Genomic DNA, 15332 nt, shown 5'->3' on the forward strand with positions numbered 1-15332 from the left:
AAAAGCACCCGTAAACCGTATGCCAAATTAGTTTGGTAAAGAGCGGCGCGCACCACGCGCCTGCATGGAGATGTCCACGTAGTGCAGGCTGCGTCATCTCTCCTTATTCTCCTATGCATCTCTTTGTAATTTTCCTATAATCAGCAGAAGTGAGTGCCTGCCACTTCCTTGTGTCCATTGTGTTTATATAATTTTATAGTCAAAGAAGTTATTTGTGGCAGGCATTGTGCCTCGTGATTCCGGGTGCAGCACAACACATCACTCTTCCATGGGCTATAGACCGTAAGGCTATGAAGCATTATAGAACTGGGCATAACGGGCAACGGATATAGGATATTAAAGGCAATGGCACGTGGACCGGTGATTGGTTTGATTATTGTAACGCCCAAACCACACCTATGCATAATATAACGGGTAACGGAGGTGTTTTAGGGATTTAGACAGGTAACCAAAATACCAACTTTAGTGGGGGAACATCCCTTACCCACTGCTAAATCCCCAAACAGTGTATTTAGAAAGATCGAACGAAAATGGAGCCCAAGGTGACCTCTATTTATAAACAAAGTGAAACCCATCATGTTGTATGAGCTGGGAGCTGTCTGTTCAGATGTTCAATGACCTTTCTGAAACGTCTGTCCATCGTGTGAGCTCTCCAATGTCTCTGTATGACCACAGCTGCACTCCTTTTATTCACAAAGCACTTTCTACAAAAGGAGAAAATAGACAAAAGTCATCATTGTGTTGATTAATAACTAACTATATGCGACCCATCAATCTTCCTTCACTAAACAAGGCTTAAATTGACAACATCTTTGACAGCAAATACTCAACACAAATCGGTAGGTCAAGATCTCTTGAGTTACCGGTATGTATCCATATTCCATTGGCAATGATTGCCTTCCAAAGTTTGCGGGAGGGACCCATTTTTACAAAGAATGCCAAAAATGATGAACGAAGCATCTGATCTACCCCAAATTCGGATCACATATCAAGGGGCTTTTAGACATTGCAGACCCTTCTTTACAAAGAATCCTCAAAAGGAACGCAACATCCGATCGCACCTCCAGTAGTGATTTCACTTTTGCCCGTAGATTGTGCTACAAATGTGAAAAGCTGCACCACCTGTTATACAGACTTTATTTTGGCTGCAGCTTCAGTTCCTTGTGATCTTGCAGCTACATCGCACAACTGACAGAGCCCTGGGTAAGCAACCCGGCCTGGTAAATATCTGTGCTCAGAGGAGCACACTTTTCTAGTTGCCTCCCCTTATTATACTAATGTAAATAAATACTTCTACATCTGTACTGAGGCTATGGGGAATGTATGCGTCATATACCGCATGTGTCACATACTGTAAGTGTATTACTGTATATCCATAGAGTTATAATATATCTAGAGGGTGGACTGCCCTGCCCACCCCCAGCTATTAATTTCAGTGAAAGTTGCTCAGTGGCGTTTGAAGCACCCGGAAGTACCCCAAATAAGGGACCCCATCATGTAATGTCATACTGCTGTCATACCTGTCATGGTATCCCAGCATGACTCTCTGTATGACGAGAGCCTTCCTGTTGAGTTCATCCTCTCGCGCGCGCTCCAGGAGAGAGTCATGTGCATCCTGAAATTGGGTGAAATGTCAATTAAGATAATACCTCTGCTAAGACTGTGTTTCAATTCATGAGCTGATCCAATAGTCCATTTAAAGTCAAACTGAAAGCATAAATCTGTACAATTGCTTCTTGCACATTCTACAGTACCTATTTTTTGAGGGCTGCTAGCACAAACTTTGTCCTACACAAATATTAAATTCTTATTGACAATGAATGGACAATTTTACATCATAGTGTCTCAGTGTCTGAGAAAATATACAGTGTCTATTTTACGTCATGATGATGTACGATGATAAGAGCGCCCCTCATTTCACACGGGTGTAATTTACCATACCATCCAACCAATGATGAACAATCATAATGTTGTCAATTAGCATGAGGCCATAAGTTCATAGTATTGTTATCACATGTAGTACACAAAACAATTTGTTAACGCCTGGAAAACAAGGCGAAATTATACAAGTTTTCTGCACCTTGAGGAAAATCTTGGTCTTGCCTATTTTCCAGTCTCCCCCTTCTGTTATGGTAGCCTTGCAGATCGCTTCACAACAGGCCACAGTTGTTGCCTAAAGGTTCAACAAAACAATTTGACACTTAAGTAAGGTAGTGGGTCGCACACATTCTTACCACAAGGCTGGTTCATACTGTATGTTACGTACTGTATATATCACAGTCAGAGTCACCTAGCATCTTAAGCAATATATTAACATCATCATGAGTAGGCCATGACTTACTGTTTTAGGGTCACAGATTGTCGTTCTGAGAAGCACTCTGTAACGTTGTAGAAAGTCTTTGAAGGTATGTTGAATGGGAAATCCCAACTTCCGGACACGGATGGTGTCTATCATACCGGAATACCTCAGCTGGCGTGTACACAACGCCCTGTCAAATGTCTGAAGGTGACACGAATGAATGAATTATACTGTAACATGGCACAAAACTGCTCAGTGAAAGAATAAACAATGGGTTCAAATGTGATTTGAGCTCGGACTTCATGTCTGCACTCTGCATGATTCGATTTGTATTGAGGGACAATAAAGGTTGCATGCCATTTGATTTTATTATTTATTTCTGACATATGGATAATCATAACACTATACTGATGACGTCAGTAAGCAAGGGAGCCCCTTTGATTTCCATTATAAAATATGAAAGTTAAATATTTTAAAAGGTACCGATAAATTCACATAGGTGAATTAAATGCACAGAGGTTCTTCGTTGGCCCAACTATTCCACAATGGCATATTTTTTTAATATATCTTTATTTTTTTCATAACCATTTCTGCTAAACAGCAAGCTACATGCTTAGATGATAGATGTGGGGAGGAGGCTTCACTTCCACTTTATCACTTGCTCATGATCAGAGCTTCCGTTCTCCAGACTGTATGACGGAAGCATTGGAATTGTAGCATTGTAAGCAAATTTTGGGAGGCAAGAGTCTGACCACGCGAGACTAGAATACAGGGTATGTGCAAAATATTCTGCCGCTGAGCAGTACAGAGGTTTGTGAGGATAGCTCTGGAAACACAGAGACACTTTGTGTGGTGTTATTATATATTATATGTTCACTATTTTTTATATAATATATATTTTATTTTATTTGATATCTGTTTTTCCAATAGGGGGCCAGAGGCTATGCTATTTGGGGGTTCTGGGCATTTAGGAACTCACATTGGACTGCTTATCGTCGTTGGGCTTGAAGCAGCGGATGAAGAACGGCTGGCAGGCAGACAGCTTCTTCATCAGGGAGTCCAGAGACTGGCGGAACTGAGCACTCAGCGTCGGCATCTGCTTGCGGCCATCAGCCATGCCCTTATTGCCCTGTGAAGTCACAGCAGGAAGACCACTACTGTTCAATGACGCGTACAATAACGACTATTTATGTATTTGTTTTAGAAATAGCCAATTATTTTTACCACATTTTTCTCCCAATGTAGGCGTTACGCCAATTGTCTCCAGACTGCTATTGTAGCCTACCCTACTGGCTCACCGGATACAATGATGATTTGCCATAGTCCATCACACAGATTAGCAACTTTATAGCAACTGTGACTGTTAAATGCTATGTCCATATACACTGGTTTCTGACATGATCATAGATTAGACTATTTTTTTGTTGGCTCTTTAGAATTAAAGTTACACTTGTTTCATACCCGCAGAGAACCCTTGGGTGTCATGACAAACTTGCTGTTGCCGGTGCTCTTCACTCCATTGATCTTAAGCTCAGACTCAAAAATCACATGAAGTAACTTATTTGTGGACGACTCAATCGTCTTCATGATGTCAGAACTGATCGCGTCTCTGTTCTTCTCCAAGAATCCTTGAATACAAAAAAGAAAAAGAAAAAAGAACCTCAAACCTCATTACTCTGCAGCTATTGTTTGCGGGCCAGGATTATTATGTCTAATGAGATATTAAATAAGGAAGGTCAAGTGATTAGTTTGTGTACCTTCTGACTCGTAGTGAACTACTCCAGCGAAATGGTGGATCCCAAAATCTGTGTCGTGCTCGCTCTTAGAGGGGATGTACATGATGTTTCTGCAATGCTGCTGGTTCATCTTGTTCAACATAGTCATGTCTGTGCCCTGTTGACCCGACAAAAACAATCATCAATAACCCCTCCACTAGTGTAGTGAACCACCAAATCTAATTTCACCCATCATATGAATTACAGCCAGGCTAGAAATCCTGGGTCCCTGACACCTGGGCTCTTAGGCTACCTGAACTCATAAGTTAAAACTGAGTGAGCGTAAAAATATATACTGAGCAGCATGAACATATTCTAAAATTATCCTATACTCAATCATTACTTGACATGATGAGAACAACAACAGGACGATACCTTTGGGAAATGACTCTCCTCATCAATGAGCGCCAGCAGGTTACAGGATGTCCCGGCCAACAGGTCCAGAGTCGGCTGGTTGTCGCAGAACCCGATGTAGTTCCAGACGATGCCCTCCTTCAGGTACTCGTCCTGCTCCAGCTTGAACATGTGATGCACAAAGAACTGCTGGAGCTGCTCGTTGGCAAAGTTGATGGACAGCTGCTCAAAGCTGTCAAATCAAGCGGTGATATTTTATTGAGTTAATTTAGAAATGGCTATAGATGTAATCTACTGTGGTAGAGCAGTGGTTCTCAACCTTTTCAGGCCATGACCCCCCAAGATGAACTGGGGACCCCCACCCAGGCAAGTCTTGCCTGTAGGAGTTGAGGCATTCAATTTTGTTTGACTCGGTTCCCCAGTTAAACATTGTGAAAATAGCCGATCTACAAGCTCCACAGATAAACATTATGAAAATAGGTGATCTACAAGCTTGTGGATTGGCTATTTTCACAATTCTTGCGTCATTCTTATATTATTTGACAATTTGGCCAATGTTAGACCAGTTTTTATAGTATAGTTTGTTGATTACTTAATTTTGTTTTTCTTTCTTTCTTTCTTCCCCCTCCCCCATAGGTTGAGAACCACTGAGTATAGTCTTCAGCTAGAACTGAGACCTCAACATCACCTGTTTGTTTCAAAGTCCTCGAAGCCAAAGATATCCAGCAGGCCGATGGACTGAGAGGCATGTTTGGGGCGTTTGGCTGCCATCTTATTGATGACGCTGTTGATTTTCTTGACGATCCATATGAACAGTTTGTTGTATATTGCCTGGAAGAGTCACAGACCCATCATTTAAGTTGTAATGTACAGGACCCAGATGTTGAAAAATGAAAGCCATCACACCAGATTGGGTTATGTTGTGTTATGTTTTGTTCTGATAGTAAATAAGAACAGCTGGCCACCGTTACCTTGACAAAGGCGTCTCTGCAGTCAGAGGCCTGTTCAGTGCTGAGCGGTTTAGTCACCCTCTCCCTGTTGGTGCGGAACGACCGATGGGTCAGACTCTTAGCAAGCGATGCACTCTGTACCTGAAGAAAAAGGAGGAAATATTGGACCAAAAGTACAGAGATACCAAATATCTCTGTGCCAATTACCTTTTGTGTTTATTTCTTTCAACCCCAAAAAAGGAAAATCTGCAACAATAGCTCAGCAAGTAAGAAATCCAATGAATGTATTCTGTATAAACCTCATACTTGCAAATGTCGTTCTCACTCTGTTATTTGAATTATTACCATTAATTTTAGAGAGACAATAGACACTGATTTACTGTGTTAGAAGCATTCCTCTTCACTCATATCCCCATGACACAGATGTGAGCTATTTTTGTTCTAGGCATAAATAATAGCGCAAGGAGAGAAAGGCTCACCTCAAGGAGTTTAGCCGCAAGGCTGAAGTGTTCTGAGGTGCTGACATCAGAGCTATCCATGTTACTGGAGGTCGTAGCTGATGGGAAACATGAAAAGAGGATCAATCTCTTCTATAAGAAATTAACAAAGAGTAAAGTTGCATTATACAATTTTTGACTATTAGGTAGATAAATTATATAATATATATTTCTATTGTATTAAGCTCTTGAGCAGGTACAATACATAGCCTAATGTGCATGTGCATCTTGGTTAAGGGACTTTTTTGCCCTGAATTTCGCTTCTTGGGCAGCACTTACTACCAGGTTGTGCACTGCCCTGGCAATCAATTGACAATCAAATTTGAAATAGTTATGGTTAGATTCAGGGCCACGTTTGTTGTTAATGTCTGCCGAAGTTGTCAGGGTTTGTACCAATCTTCTCGCAGTTTTCTCTCTGATTCAGTGGCAGGTAGTGTCACTTTAGAAATCTTGCAGTGTTCTCCTGGTCTTTGGTAAGGAGGTGGGTTGATTTGGGTTTCTCATGTGGTTACGACAGAGGAAGGAGATTCATAGACAAAGTAATTGTTTGAAAGCTGTTTAAAAGTACAGGAAGAGTGGATCTGGGGGGGAGAATTGTTAAATTGTCTCAGTGAAACTCACTGTCAAAACACGGCTGACAAATCTGTGTGTCCCCAGGCCAGCAGTAGTGAATGGCAGTGACAGGGACCACAGGCAATAACAAAATTGCAAAGAAAATATGGAAAAGTGAGTGTGTGACTTTCAACGAGAGGCTCTACCTTCAAAACCGACGTTCCCCAGATGCAGTATGGCTGCCAGCAGCTGGAGGATTTCCAAGCACTGGGTCTCTGTGAAGGTCAGGATCTTCAAAGCAGAGCGGATTCGTGTGTAGTCCTTGGCATCTTCACGTCCCTCACACAATATACAGTCACCCTGCACAATGATATCAGACGAGTTATAGGGAGATCATATCAACTGTTATTTGGTTGTATGTGATTCTCTTTTTTTCGTTTTGTTCGGGGAGCACTTGTTTTGTTTCACGCAATTTTTTTGAGATTCGTAAACAAGCCAGCAAGGCCTTGAGGCTCATGAGGCCCGCTCCAGCAAGCCGCTAGGCCAGTGAGTGCCAGCATAGGTTATCACGTGAAACAAAACAACTAAACAAGCACTCCCTCTGTGCGTCTCTCGGTCCGTGCTTCATCCACCCGCTCCGTCTGCACGTCTCAGCCAATCACAGTGATCAGGGGTGGAAAATGTCATTAGGAAATAGTGTGCCTGTGACATTCAGTAAGGTATTACTGTATGTTTAAAGGCTCTATGAGTTTGCTTTACCTACTTTTAAATGCTATATTGATTATAATTGTCAGATGTATCTTACACAGCAATACCAGATCAACATTTTGTACACATCTGTCACGAATTTGCTGAGAACATTTTTTGGGGAGTCTGGTTAATTTTATTTTAGAACTTGGGTTTCCAAATGGAACTGTAATTACCCTTGTGAGGAATTTGTATTTTGCGGCGTCTTCCAGGCACAGAGTCTTCTTCTGCTCTGCTGTCATGCCTGCCAGCATGGAGTAGAACATGTGGTAGTTCCTCTCCCCCTGGGCCTGGGGTTGGGCAACAACAGTTCACTTTTACAATTGTAAAATGTTCATTTAACTCTGAGAGTGTGCAAATGGAGCCAAATTGACCCTTTAGGTCCATTTGCACACTGAGGATTTTACTGTGTACAAATAACTACATAATGAGTGATTTAAATATTACACACAAAACCAAATCAAGGAAATAAGCTGCTTTCATGTTTCCCTACGTGTATGCACAATATTGTGAGGAAATACACTTATAGCTATAGCATAATGGTCTGTTTTCTTCACAGTAACATTGACATCCAATCTGTGATGACCATAGAATTATCTTACAAACAGTACTATATGTCAAGTTGAACTACCATAATCAAATATGTTTAACACCCAAAAAGTGGATAGATCAGATATCCACTCTGATAGGGATTAAACGTTTTGAACTCTTGACCCAGGCAATAACTATGTACATTATTTAATTACCTATACTATATACAATTATTGATGTAGTTTATGGATTGCCCATAGGGAACGATAAGGAAAAGTAAGCTCTGACTACTGGGTGTGTATTTACTTGATGGCAAACACGGGACTTCTCCAGGAGGTACTGCTCCACACATGCACCTTCAATGACTCCATCTTTGTTGAAGAAGATCTCCAAGTGTTTCCCGAACCGACTCGAGTTGTCATTATGAACAGTTTTGGCATTTCCAAAAGCTGTAGTAGGATGCAAAAAAGTTTTTTTTTTTACTGTTTTAGTGTGTTTGTGTGTTTGTGTGTTTGTGTGTTTGTGTGTGTGTGCCACCCCCCCCCCCCCCACACACACACACCACACACACACAGTCACACACACGCACGTGTTGTACCGCCATTATATAGTACCTTCTAGAATTGGGTTGGACTCCAGTATCTGCTGTTCAATCCAGGAGTGTTGACCGCTAACTGCAGCAAGGAACTGCAGAATCAACTTAGTGCTCTCTGTCTTTCCTGCTCCGGACTCACCACTGAAACAGAGAGAGAGAGAGAGAGAGAGAGAGAGAGAGAGAGAGAGAGAGAGAGAGAGACATTTTAAAAAGTCAAAAGCGGAAGGAATTCACAGAAACAGAAAGTATTTCGTATTATCGTATATACAGTATAAGATAAGATGGGATAAGATGAGATGAGATAAGATACACCTTTATTGATCTCTGGAGGGGAATGCAGGTATATGACAGCACCAGAAAGAGTAATAAGAATGAAACACAAGAAAGGTCATACGAGTCAAGAAGTTATGAGTCAAGAAGTTATGAACCAAACCAAAGATGAATGAAAAATAAAATAGAGGGAGCTTATATTCTGAAAACGGAACTACTACTACTAGTACTGCTGCTCCTACTACACAGCGGCGGCAGGGTCTCAGGTTTCCAGTTCGATCTCGGGTTCCCCCCGAGTTAGGGCCGATTCATACTCCTATTTGGCTCCTGCTGTTTCGGCGCTGTAGTGCCGAAATGATTTCGGCTCGTCAGAAATTTTCAGTAGCACCGAAGAGGTGACTTTAGGATGAACCTCAAATGACGTCACATTGTAGGCTCTACAGCACCGAACCGACTTTTATTCGGCTCTAAAATAGGAGTATGAATCGGCCCTTAGTGTCTAAGTGTCCTTGAGCATGATGCTGAACCCCTAATTGCTTCTGATGTGCAGGTTGGTGCCTTGCATGGTTTCCTCCGCCATCGGTGTGTGAATGGGTGAATGTAATGCACAATCTACGCTTTGGATGAAGCACTATATAAATGCCCCATTTACCTTTTACTACAACTAGTAATGGTTATCGCTTGATCCTTTATCCATCAATGTCGGCCTGTTACCAAAAACCTTGGAGACTTATTTTTTAGAATGTGGATATTCTTGCCTGATAATGCAACACTGGCTCTTCTGGTTGCGTCTCATGTTGTGGTAACAAGTGTCCGCAATGGCAAAGACATGTGGGGGGAGCTCTCCAAGCTTGCGACCATGGTACAGTCTCACCTGCAGCAAAGCACAATATTAACCACTTAACCCACATGATCCCCACCTGAAAATGTCAACATTTTGCTAAAACAATTCAACGGGTTAAGGCAGAAAGTATGTATCAGTTCTAGGTTCAGACTTGCCTGGTCACCAGTATAAATGGGTAGTTCCTGGTATGGGTTCACTGCCACCAGCACGGAGCCTGTGTATGTCTGATAAGAAACAGAAAATAACAGCGCGACAATAAACTTTGATGGCTGTCAATATAAATCCAAGATAGCATGTCTTTTTGTTAAACATAACCTAAACATAACATAAACATAAGGTCATGTTCTTATGTTAAAAATAACATGTCCTTATTGTGGTAATACAGTATTTCATGAGAAAGTTACATTTACAGTAGAGCAATACTGTATTGTCTGTCCGGGCAGAAACATTGTATCTCCATATTTTATTTATTGTTTAATTTTTTTAATAAATGAGAACGTATTTTGTTATTATTGATCAAGGTTGAACCAGGCTGAAAGTGGTTAAGTCTAGTCTGTGCTGGATTTTATAAATATTTAAACTAATCAATGAAAAGTATTAACACAGACAAAAAAATAAGAACTACACTGGATCCATTGGAAGGCAGGTGATTTCTTTACATTTCCAGAAAAGTAATCTGTTTTGGACATACAAGGTTTCCACCTGACAGCCATGGAATCTGAGACAAGAAAGGGACAGGTGAAGTGTCTTGCATTTCTCTGCCTGTAAATGTTTGACCGTTCATACTGTCATACAGTACAGAGGCGACTGGATGGGGTGGGGTTCCCACTCCTCTTACGTCATGTGACTAGATAGGGTGGGGTTTCCCACTCCTCTTACGTCATATGACTGGATGGGGTGGGGTTTCCCACTCCTCGCCAGAATAACAATTTACAATTTAGGCATTTAGCAGACGCTCTTAAAGGTATATTCAGTGATTTCACTTATACAAATATCACTTTTTGTTTTGTTGTGATAATCCTCCCGAGTGTGCTGACCATATAAGAAGTTGCTACATGTCCTCAGTTAACCCCTGAGGGTAAAAAAAACCCGTAGGTTTCGTTTTTGGCTAGGTGGCCCAGCCTTCATCCAATCAGGATAGAGAGGGGCCTTCCGCCAATCATGATCGAGCAGGGGCGGGCCTTAGTGTGTGTGCTGTTGGCCTGTCTTGTGTCCCCCCCACTGTAGTGCGTGCATGTGCACATCTTGTTACCGGGCGGACCGTGTTTTTTTCCAAATCACCTAAATCACTGAATGCTCCTTTAATTCAGAGCTTACAATAAGCAAGGACAACACAAGGTAATACATCAAATGCACTATAGGATGCCAGCTCAATAATGACCTGGCATCTTTCTACATAACATGCAAATAATCGCAGAGTAGAATATGGCTAATAAACAGGTTCTAAATAATCCAACAAGATGATTAATATATAATTTTAAAATAACACTAAGTAAGGTACAGGTCAAGAAACAAAGGTGAGGTACAGGTCAAGAAACAAACCATAGAAACTATTCATAAATCACTGAGCTGCTGGCACTAGATGTCTCCACGGGATCTCTGAGTGAGCACATCTATCAATGAATATGGACAGTCGATATATGAATGAAAATGGTGTCTATCAGACCGCCATGATATGATGATCATGCCAGGCCAAACCTGTTGTAGCTCATGCATAATGTGTATGCTTAGATAGGCCTACACAGCAAAATCATCAGGGTTAATTTAACCCATTCAGAGAATGCATATTGTGGTAGCATGTTGGATCTTATGGATCCATTTGGCTACATTTGTACACTCAGAGTTAAATGAACAATCAGGATTTTACAGAGTATACTGGTATGTTGAGGAAGGAAGTAAGGAACCTACATAGATGATGCCTTGCTTATGTCGGACCATCAGGTTCCGTAGGAGTCCAGCCTCAGTGAGGTCACCCAGGCGGATCATGTCGTCCACCCCCTCCACTGACGTAGGGTGCATGACCTTGAGCGAGGTCTGCTGCTCCAGGGAGAGATTGTGTTCCTGCGGGAATGAATGGAGTCAGGCATACGATAAAAAAGGCACACTCAAACCACTCAAACACACCTACAGTACACACAAAGCTGTGTATAGGAGGGGCTAGCAGGGACGGATTAACCCCTACGAGGGCCCCTGGGCCGGTAATATTTTCAGGGCCCCCTTAGGGCGCGTGCGCGTGACATTTTCGTGTTTTTATCATCTTTTTAACCTACGCCCCTCAAAAATACTTAAAGTGTAAGGCCACTTTTTTAGAGGTTTGGGCTGTTTTCTTACCTTATTATGGGAAAACTAGAATTATTTCACTCCGTTGCGTTGTTTATTTAAGAAATAAAAAATAGGGTCTCATTGACTTCCATTGTAATGGGGAAACAGCTCTCAAAGTCACTCTTTTAGCACATAAACAAACGCAACAAAAGCTGATTCTGACAGTTTATCACATCAGGAAAACTCATGCGGTGAAAGTGTTTATCCTAAAGGACGCCCAAATTAATGTTTTTGCCTGTGGACCCCCATTTGTCCCAGGTAGCCTACTCCCCATAGTAGATTAGTGTTTCAAAAATATTCCATATCATTTTGAAAATAGCCTATGTAGAGTTAAAGTGGTTAAAGTTAATTTGTGTTTAACTCATTTAGCTGGGGAACCACCTGGAAGTCCCTCAAGGACACCTCTGGGTCCCGAGACCCAACTTTGTGAACCACCGACATATAGAATGCTTTGCATCAAACAGTGGAGTACAATGACAATGACAATGATGGGACCCCAAATAGGTTAAGTATAATCTTATTTTGGCAGAAGATTGGACATCTCTGCCTAATTTCAATGTTGCTACAACTGCGGCAAGAACGACCACTAAAGCCCGACACACACCGGCTGCGTCCCCCGCGCGGCGCACACAGCCGCCTCCATTATTTTCAATGAACCTATCGCACACCGGCTGCGTCCGACGCGCGCTGGCGCGCGGTCACGCCTCGCCTGGCGCGCCGATAGAACACAGTTCTATTTTCAAGGCGTTGCCGCGCGGCGCCGCGCGGCAACGCGCCGCGCCGCAGACGGACGCAGCCGGTGTGTGGTGGGCTTAACATACCTACAGTACGGCCACTGCTTTGAGAATCAACCGTGTCACTGATCCGATAATCTCAGAATTGTTTCCACTCGTTAGCAACTACATTGAATTTAGATTCAACTCAGCAGATGTGTAAATATCTGAGATCTCAGATGTGGAGTGTGTGTTTTCTAAAGGGCGCCTTTTGTCTTTTAAATTCCTGGAATAAGACTAACTTGACTGACAAGGTTGAAGCGAGGTGTGATATGGTGTGTAAAAAAACAGCAGTGGTCTTAATAACACACATGCACACACACACACACACACACACACACACACACACACACACACACACACACACACACACACACTTACGTTTCCTTCATCGTCGACCAGAATCTGGTGACCAGAATCTGTCACTTTGACCCTGGCTCCGATGGGCACCCCAATACTGGAGTCCACCCACACCCACTCCCCCTGGGAACACGGAAAACAGTACAAGTAGGGTTAATGTTTCATGATGATTCAGTTATTACCACGGTCCACCACACAGTTTCCACTTTACAGTATTTCCTTGAAGGAATTGTATTTCAACAGTAACACGATGGTTTATCCAAGATTAAGAGCTTTCTGTCTGGATCAAGAGCTTTCTGTCTGGTCGCAGTCAGAGGGTGAGAGTGGGACAGCATCTATCAACGTCCCTCAGCCTCAGTACCGGCTCCCCACAGGGCTGTGTGCTGAGCCCGCTGCTCTACACCCTCTACACTCACCAATGTACCCCCGCCCACCGCAGCAACACCTTGGTGAAGTTCGCGGATGACACCACAGTAGTAGGGCTCATCTCCAAGGGAGATGAGTCTGCCTACAGGGATGAGGTAGTGCAGCTGACAGACTGGTGCAGAGAAAACAATCTGCTCTTGAACACGTCCAAGACCCAGGAGCTGGTCATAGACTACAGGAGGAAAAAAACTGTCATTCCACCCCTGTTCATAAATGGGGACTGTGTGGAGAGGGTGTCCTCTTGCCGGTTTCTAGGAGTCCACATGGAGGAGGGCTTGACCTGGAGCACAAACACCTCTGAGCTGCTGAAGAAGGCCTACTTCCTGAGGGTGCTCAGGGGGAACAACATCACACAGAGACTGCTGGTGTCGTTCTATCGGTGCTCCATAGAGAGCATACTGACGTACTGTATATGTGTGTGGTACACCAGCTGTACAGTGGCGCAGAGGAAAAAGCTCCAGGGGGTCATAAATACAGCACAGAAGATCGTTGGCTGCCCTCTCCCCACACTGGAAGAACTACACAGAGACCGCTGTCATAAAAAAACTCTGAACATTATGACAGACACTTCCCACCCCGCTCACTCACTGTTTGAACTGCTGCCATCAGGCAGACGGTACAGAGTGATCAAGTCCAAGACCAACAGATTCAGTAATAGCTTCTATCCCACAGCGGTAGTTGCACTCAATGCTGCTAAAAAATGATCTGTTACTGCGACACTTTTAGTTTTTTTTTATCTGCTATCTTAAAGTACAATAAGGGTTTGTTGTTGTGCGATAATAGATGGAATTACATGTTTGTGCATTATGCTGCTGGGGTTGTGCAATAACAAGAAGTCATGTGTGTTTTGTTTTAGCTTGTATAGGTTGTTTGTGATATAATGCACTGATTGGTTGGCACTTTTAATTTCGTTGTACACGTTGCAATGACAAATAAAGACCTATCTATCTAACAAAAAATAAGTTTCACTTTTATTTATTTATTTTAGGAATAAAATATTTTAGGAATAAAATATTTTGTGTGATCTGTTCAGAGTATGTAAATACAATATACCGGTAATTGTATTTAGTCGCCCTGATCTTCACATTGTCTCACCTAGACATTAATTTTGACCTGGTTGTCAAGATTACATTTATCCCCAGAGCAAGCATATTAGCACAAGGGTAAAACTGTCAGGAAAATGTGTCTATTCTCTGTCAATTTGTTCAAAAACAGAACAAGCATAAGGTGCATTGGTGTTGATTGAGACTAGAGTCAATTGCCTTCACAAAGTGTTTGTATTGTACAGTGTATTTAATAGCTACTCTGAATGTCTTAACCTTTTTCCCTGACAAACACCCCTGTTATAAGTAAATAATAATAAAATATATAAACGTAATAATAAAAAAATATATATAATGAAACTATCAAAAACAAAATATTGAAACAAAAGCTGAAATGAAACGAGGAAATCCACTCTGGAAACTAACTGAAACTAAACAAATTTAAACGAGAAATATGAGAAATAAAAACCTATAATTGTCTATCTCTAAATCCAGAGTCATTATTATCAAACTGAAAAGTAATTACCTGGCAAAGTTATGACTTCATTAAAGCCCATATACTGTATATCTCATGAGTTTGTACAGAATATGGTAAGGAAATAGATTTGGGGGGGCTTACCTTCCTCAGCATCACCAAACCACAGCTTTCCTATTCCCTAAACAGAATATAAGCATAGCCTACATGAGGGAATATTCCATATTTCCATTCATTCCTATACATATTTATAAAATGTGTGTAGGAAATCTAGGAATGGTGTTATGTTACAGCTGACTAATGGCTTCTTTTGACTACATTTTGATGAATTCATAAATATTTCATTGGGATATACTAGATAGAATCGCATTTCTGACTATGACGATGCTCAGTGTCATTAAAGAAAACACAATTAAACCAACAAATTAGCAAATATCCTGTATAAACATTTAATAATTCAGGTTTACCTGAAATCACTTTCTAGTTGATTCCTCATTAAAATCCTAGTTCCAGTCCTTC

General features: G+C 41.8%; 1 protein-coding gene across 1 annotated transcript in view; it reads right to left on the bottom strand.

Annotated features, from left to right (window-relative positions):
- LOC308326154 (unconventional myosin-VIIa-like) overlaps positions 1-14969 on the bottom strand; it is a gene marked incomplete at its 5' end in the record, with an annotated part of 35793 nt that extends 20824 nt beyond the window's left edge. The window contains 20 exon segments of the mRNA XM_080778961.1: positions 620-704; positions 1521-1615; positions 2081-2173; positions 2342-2500; positions 3279-3422; positions 3761-3927; positions 4057-4192; positions 4450-4660; positions 5117-5259; positions 5400-5519; positions 5858-5934; positions 6634-6787; positions 7351-7464; positions 8012-8154; positions 8320-8441; positions 9329-9444; positions 9570-9638; positions 11323-11475; positions 12891-12992; positions 14958-14969. Coding sequence (XP_080635087.1) covers positions 620-704; positions 1521-1615; positions 2081-2173; positions 2342-2500; positions 3279-3422; positions 3761-3927; positions 4057-4192; positions 4450-4660; positions 5117-5259; positions 5400-5519; positions 5858-5934; positions 6634-6787; positions 7351-7464; positions 8012-8154; positions 8320-8441; positions 9329-9444; positions 9570-9638; positions 11323-11475; positions 12891-12992; positions 14958-14969 — 2415 coding nt within the window.
- Between the last annotated feature and the right edge of the window lie 363 nt (positions 14970-15332).

Source organism: Protomyctophum bolini, assembly GCF_963924005.1.
Source record: "Protomyctophum bolini genome assembly, chromosome: 12".
Taxonomy (NCBI): domain Eukaryota; kingdom Metazoa; phylum Chordata; class Actinopteri; order Myctophiformes; family Myctophidae; genus Protomyctophum; species Protomyctophum bolini.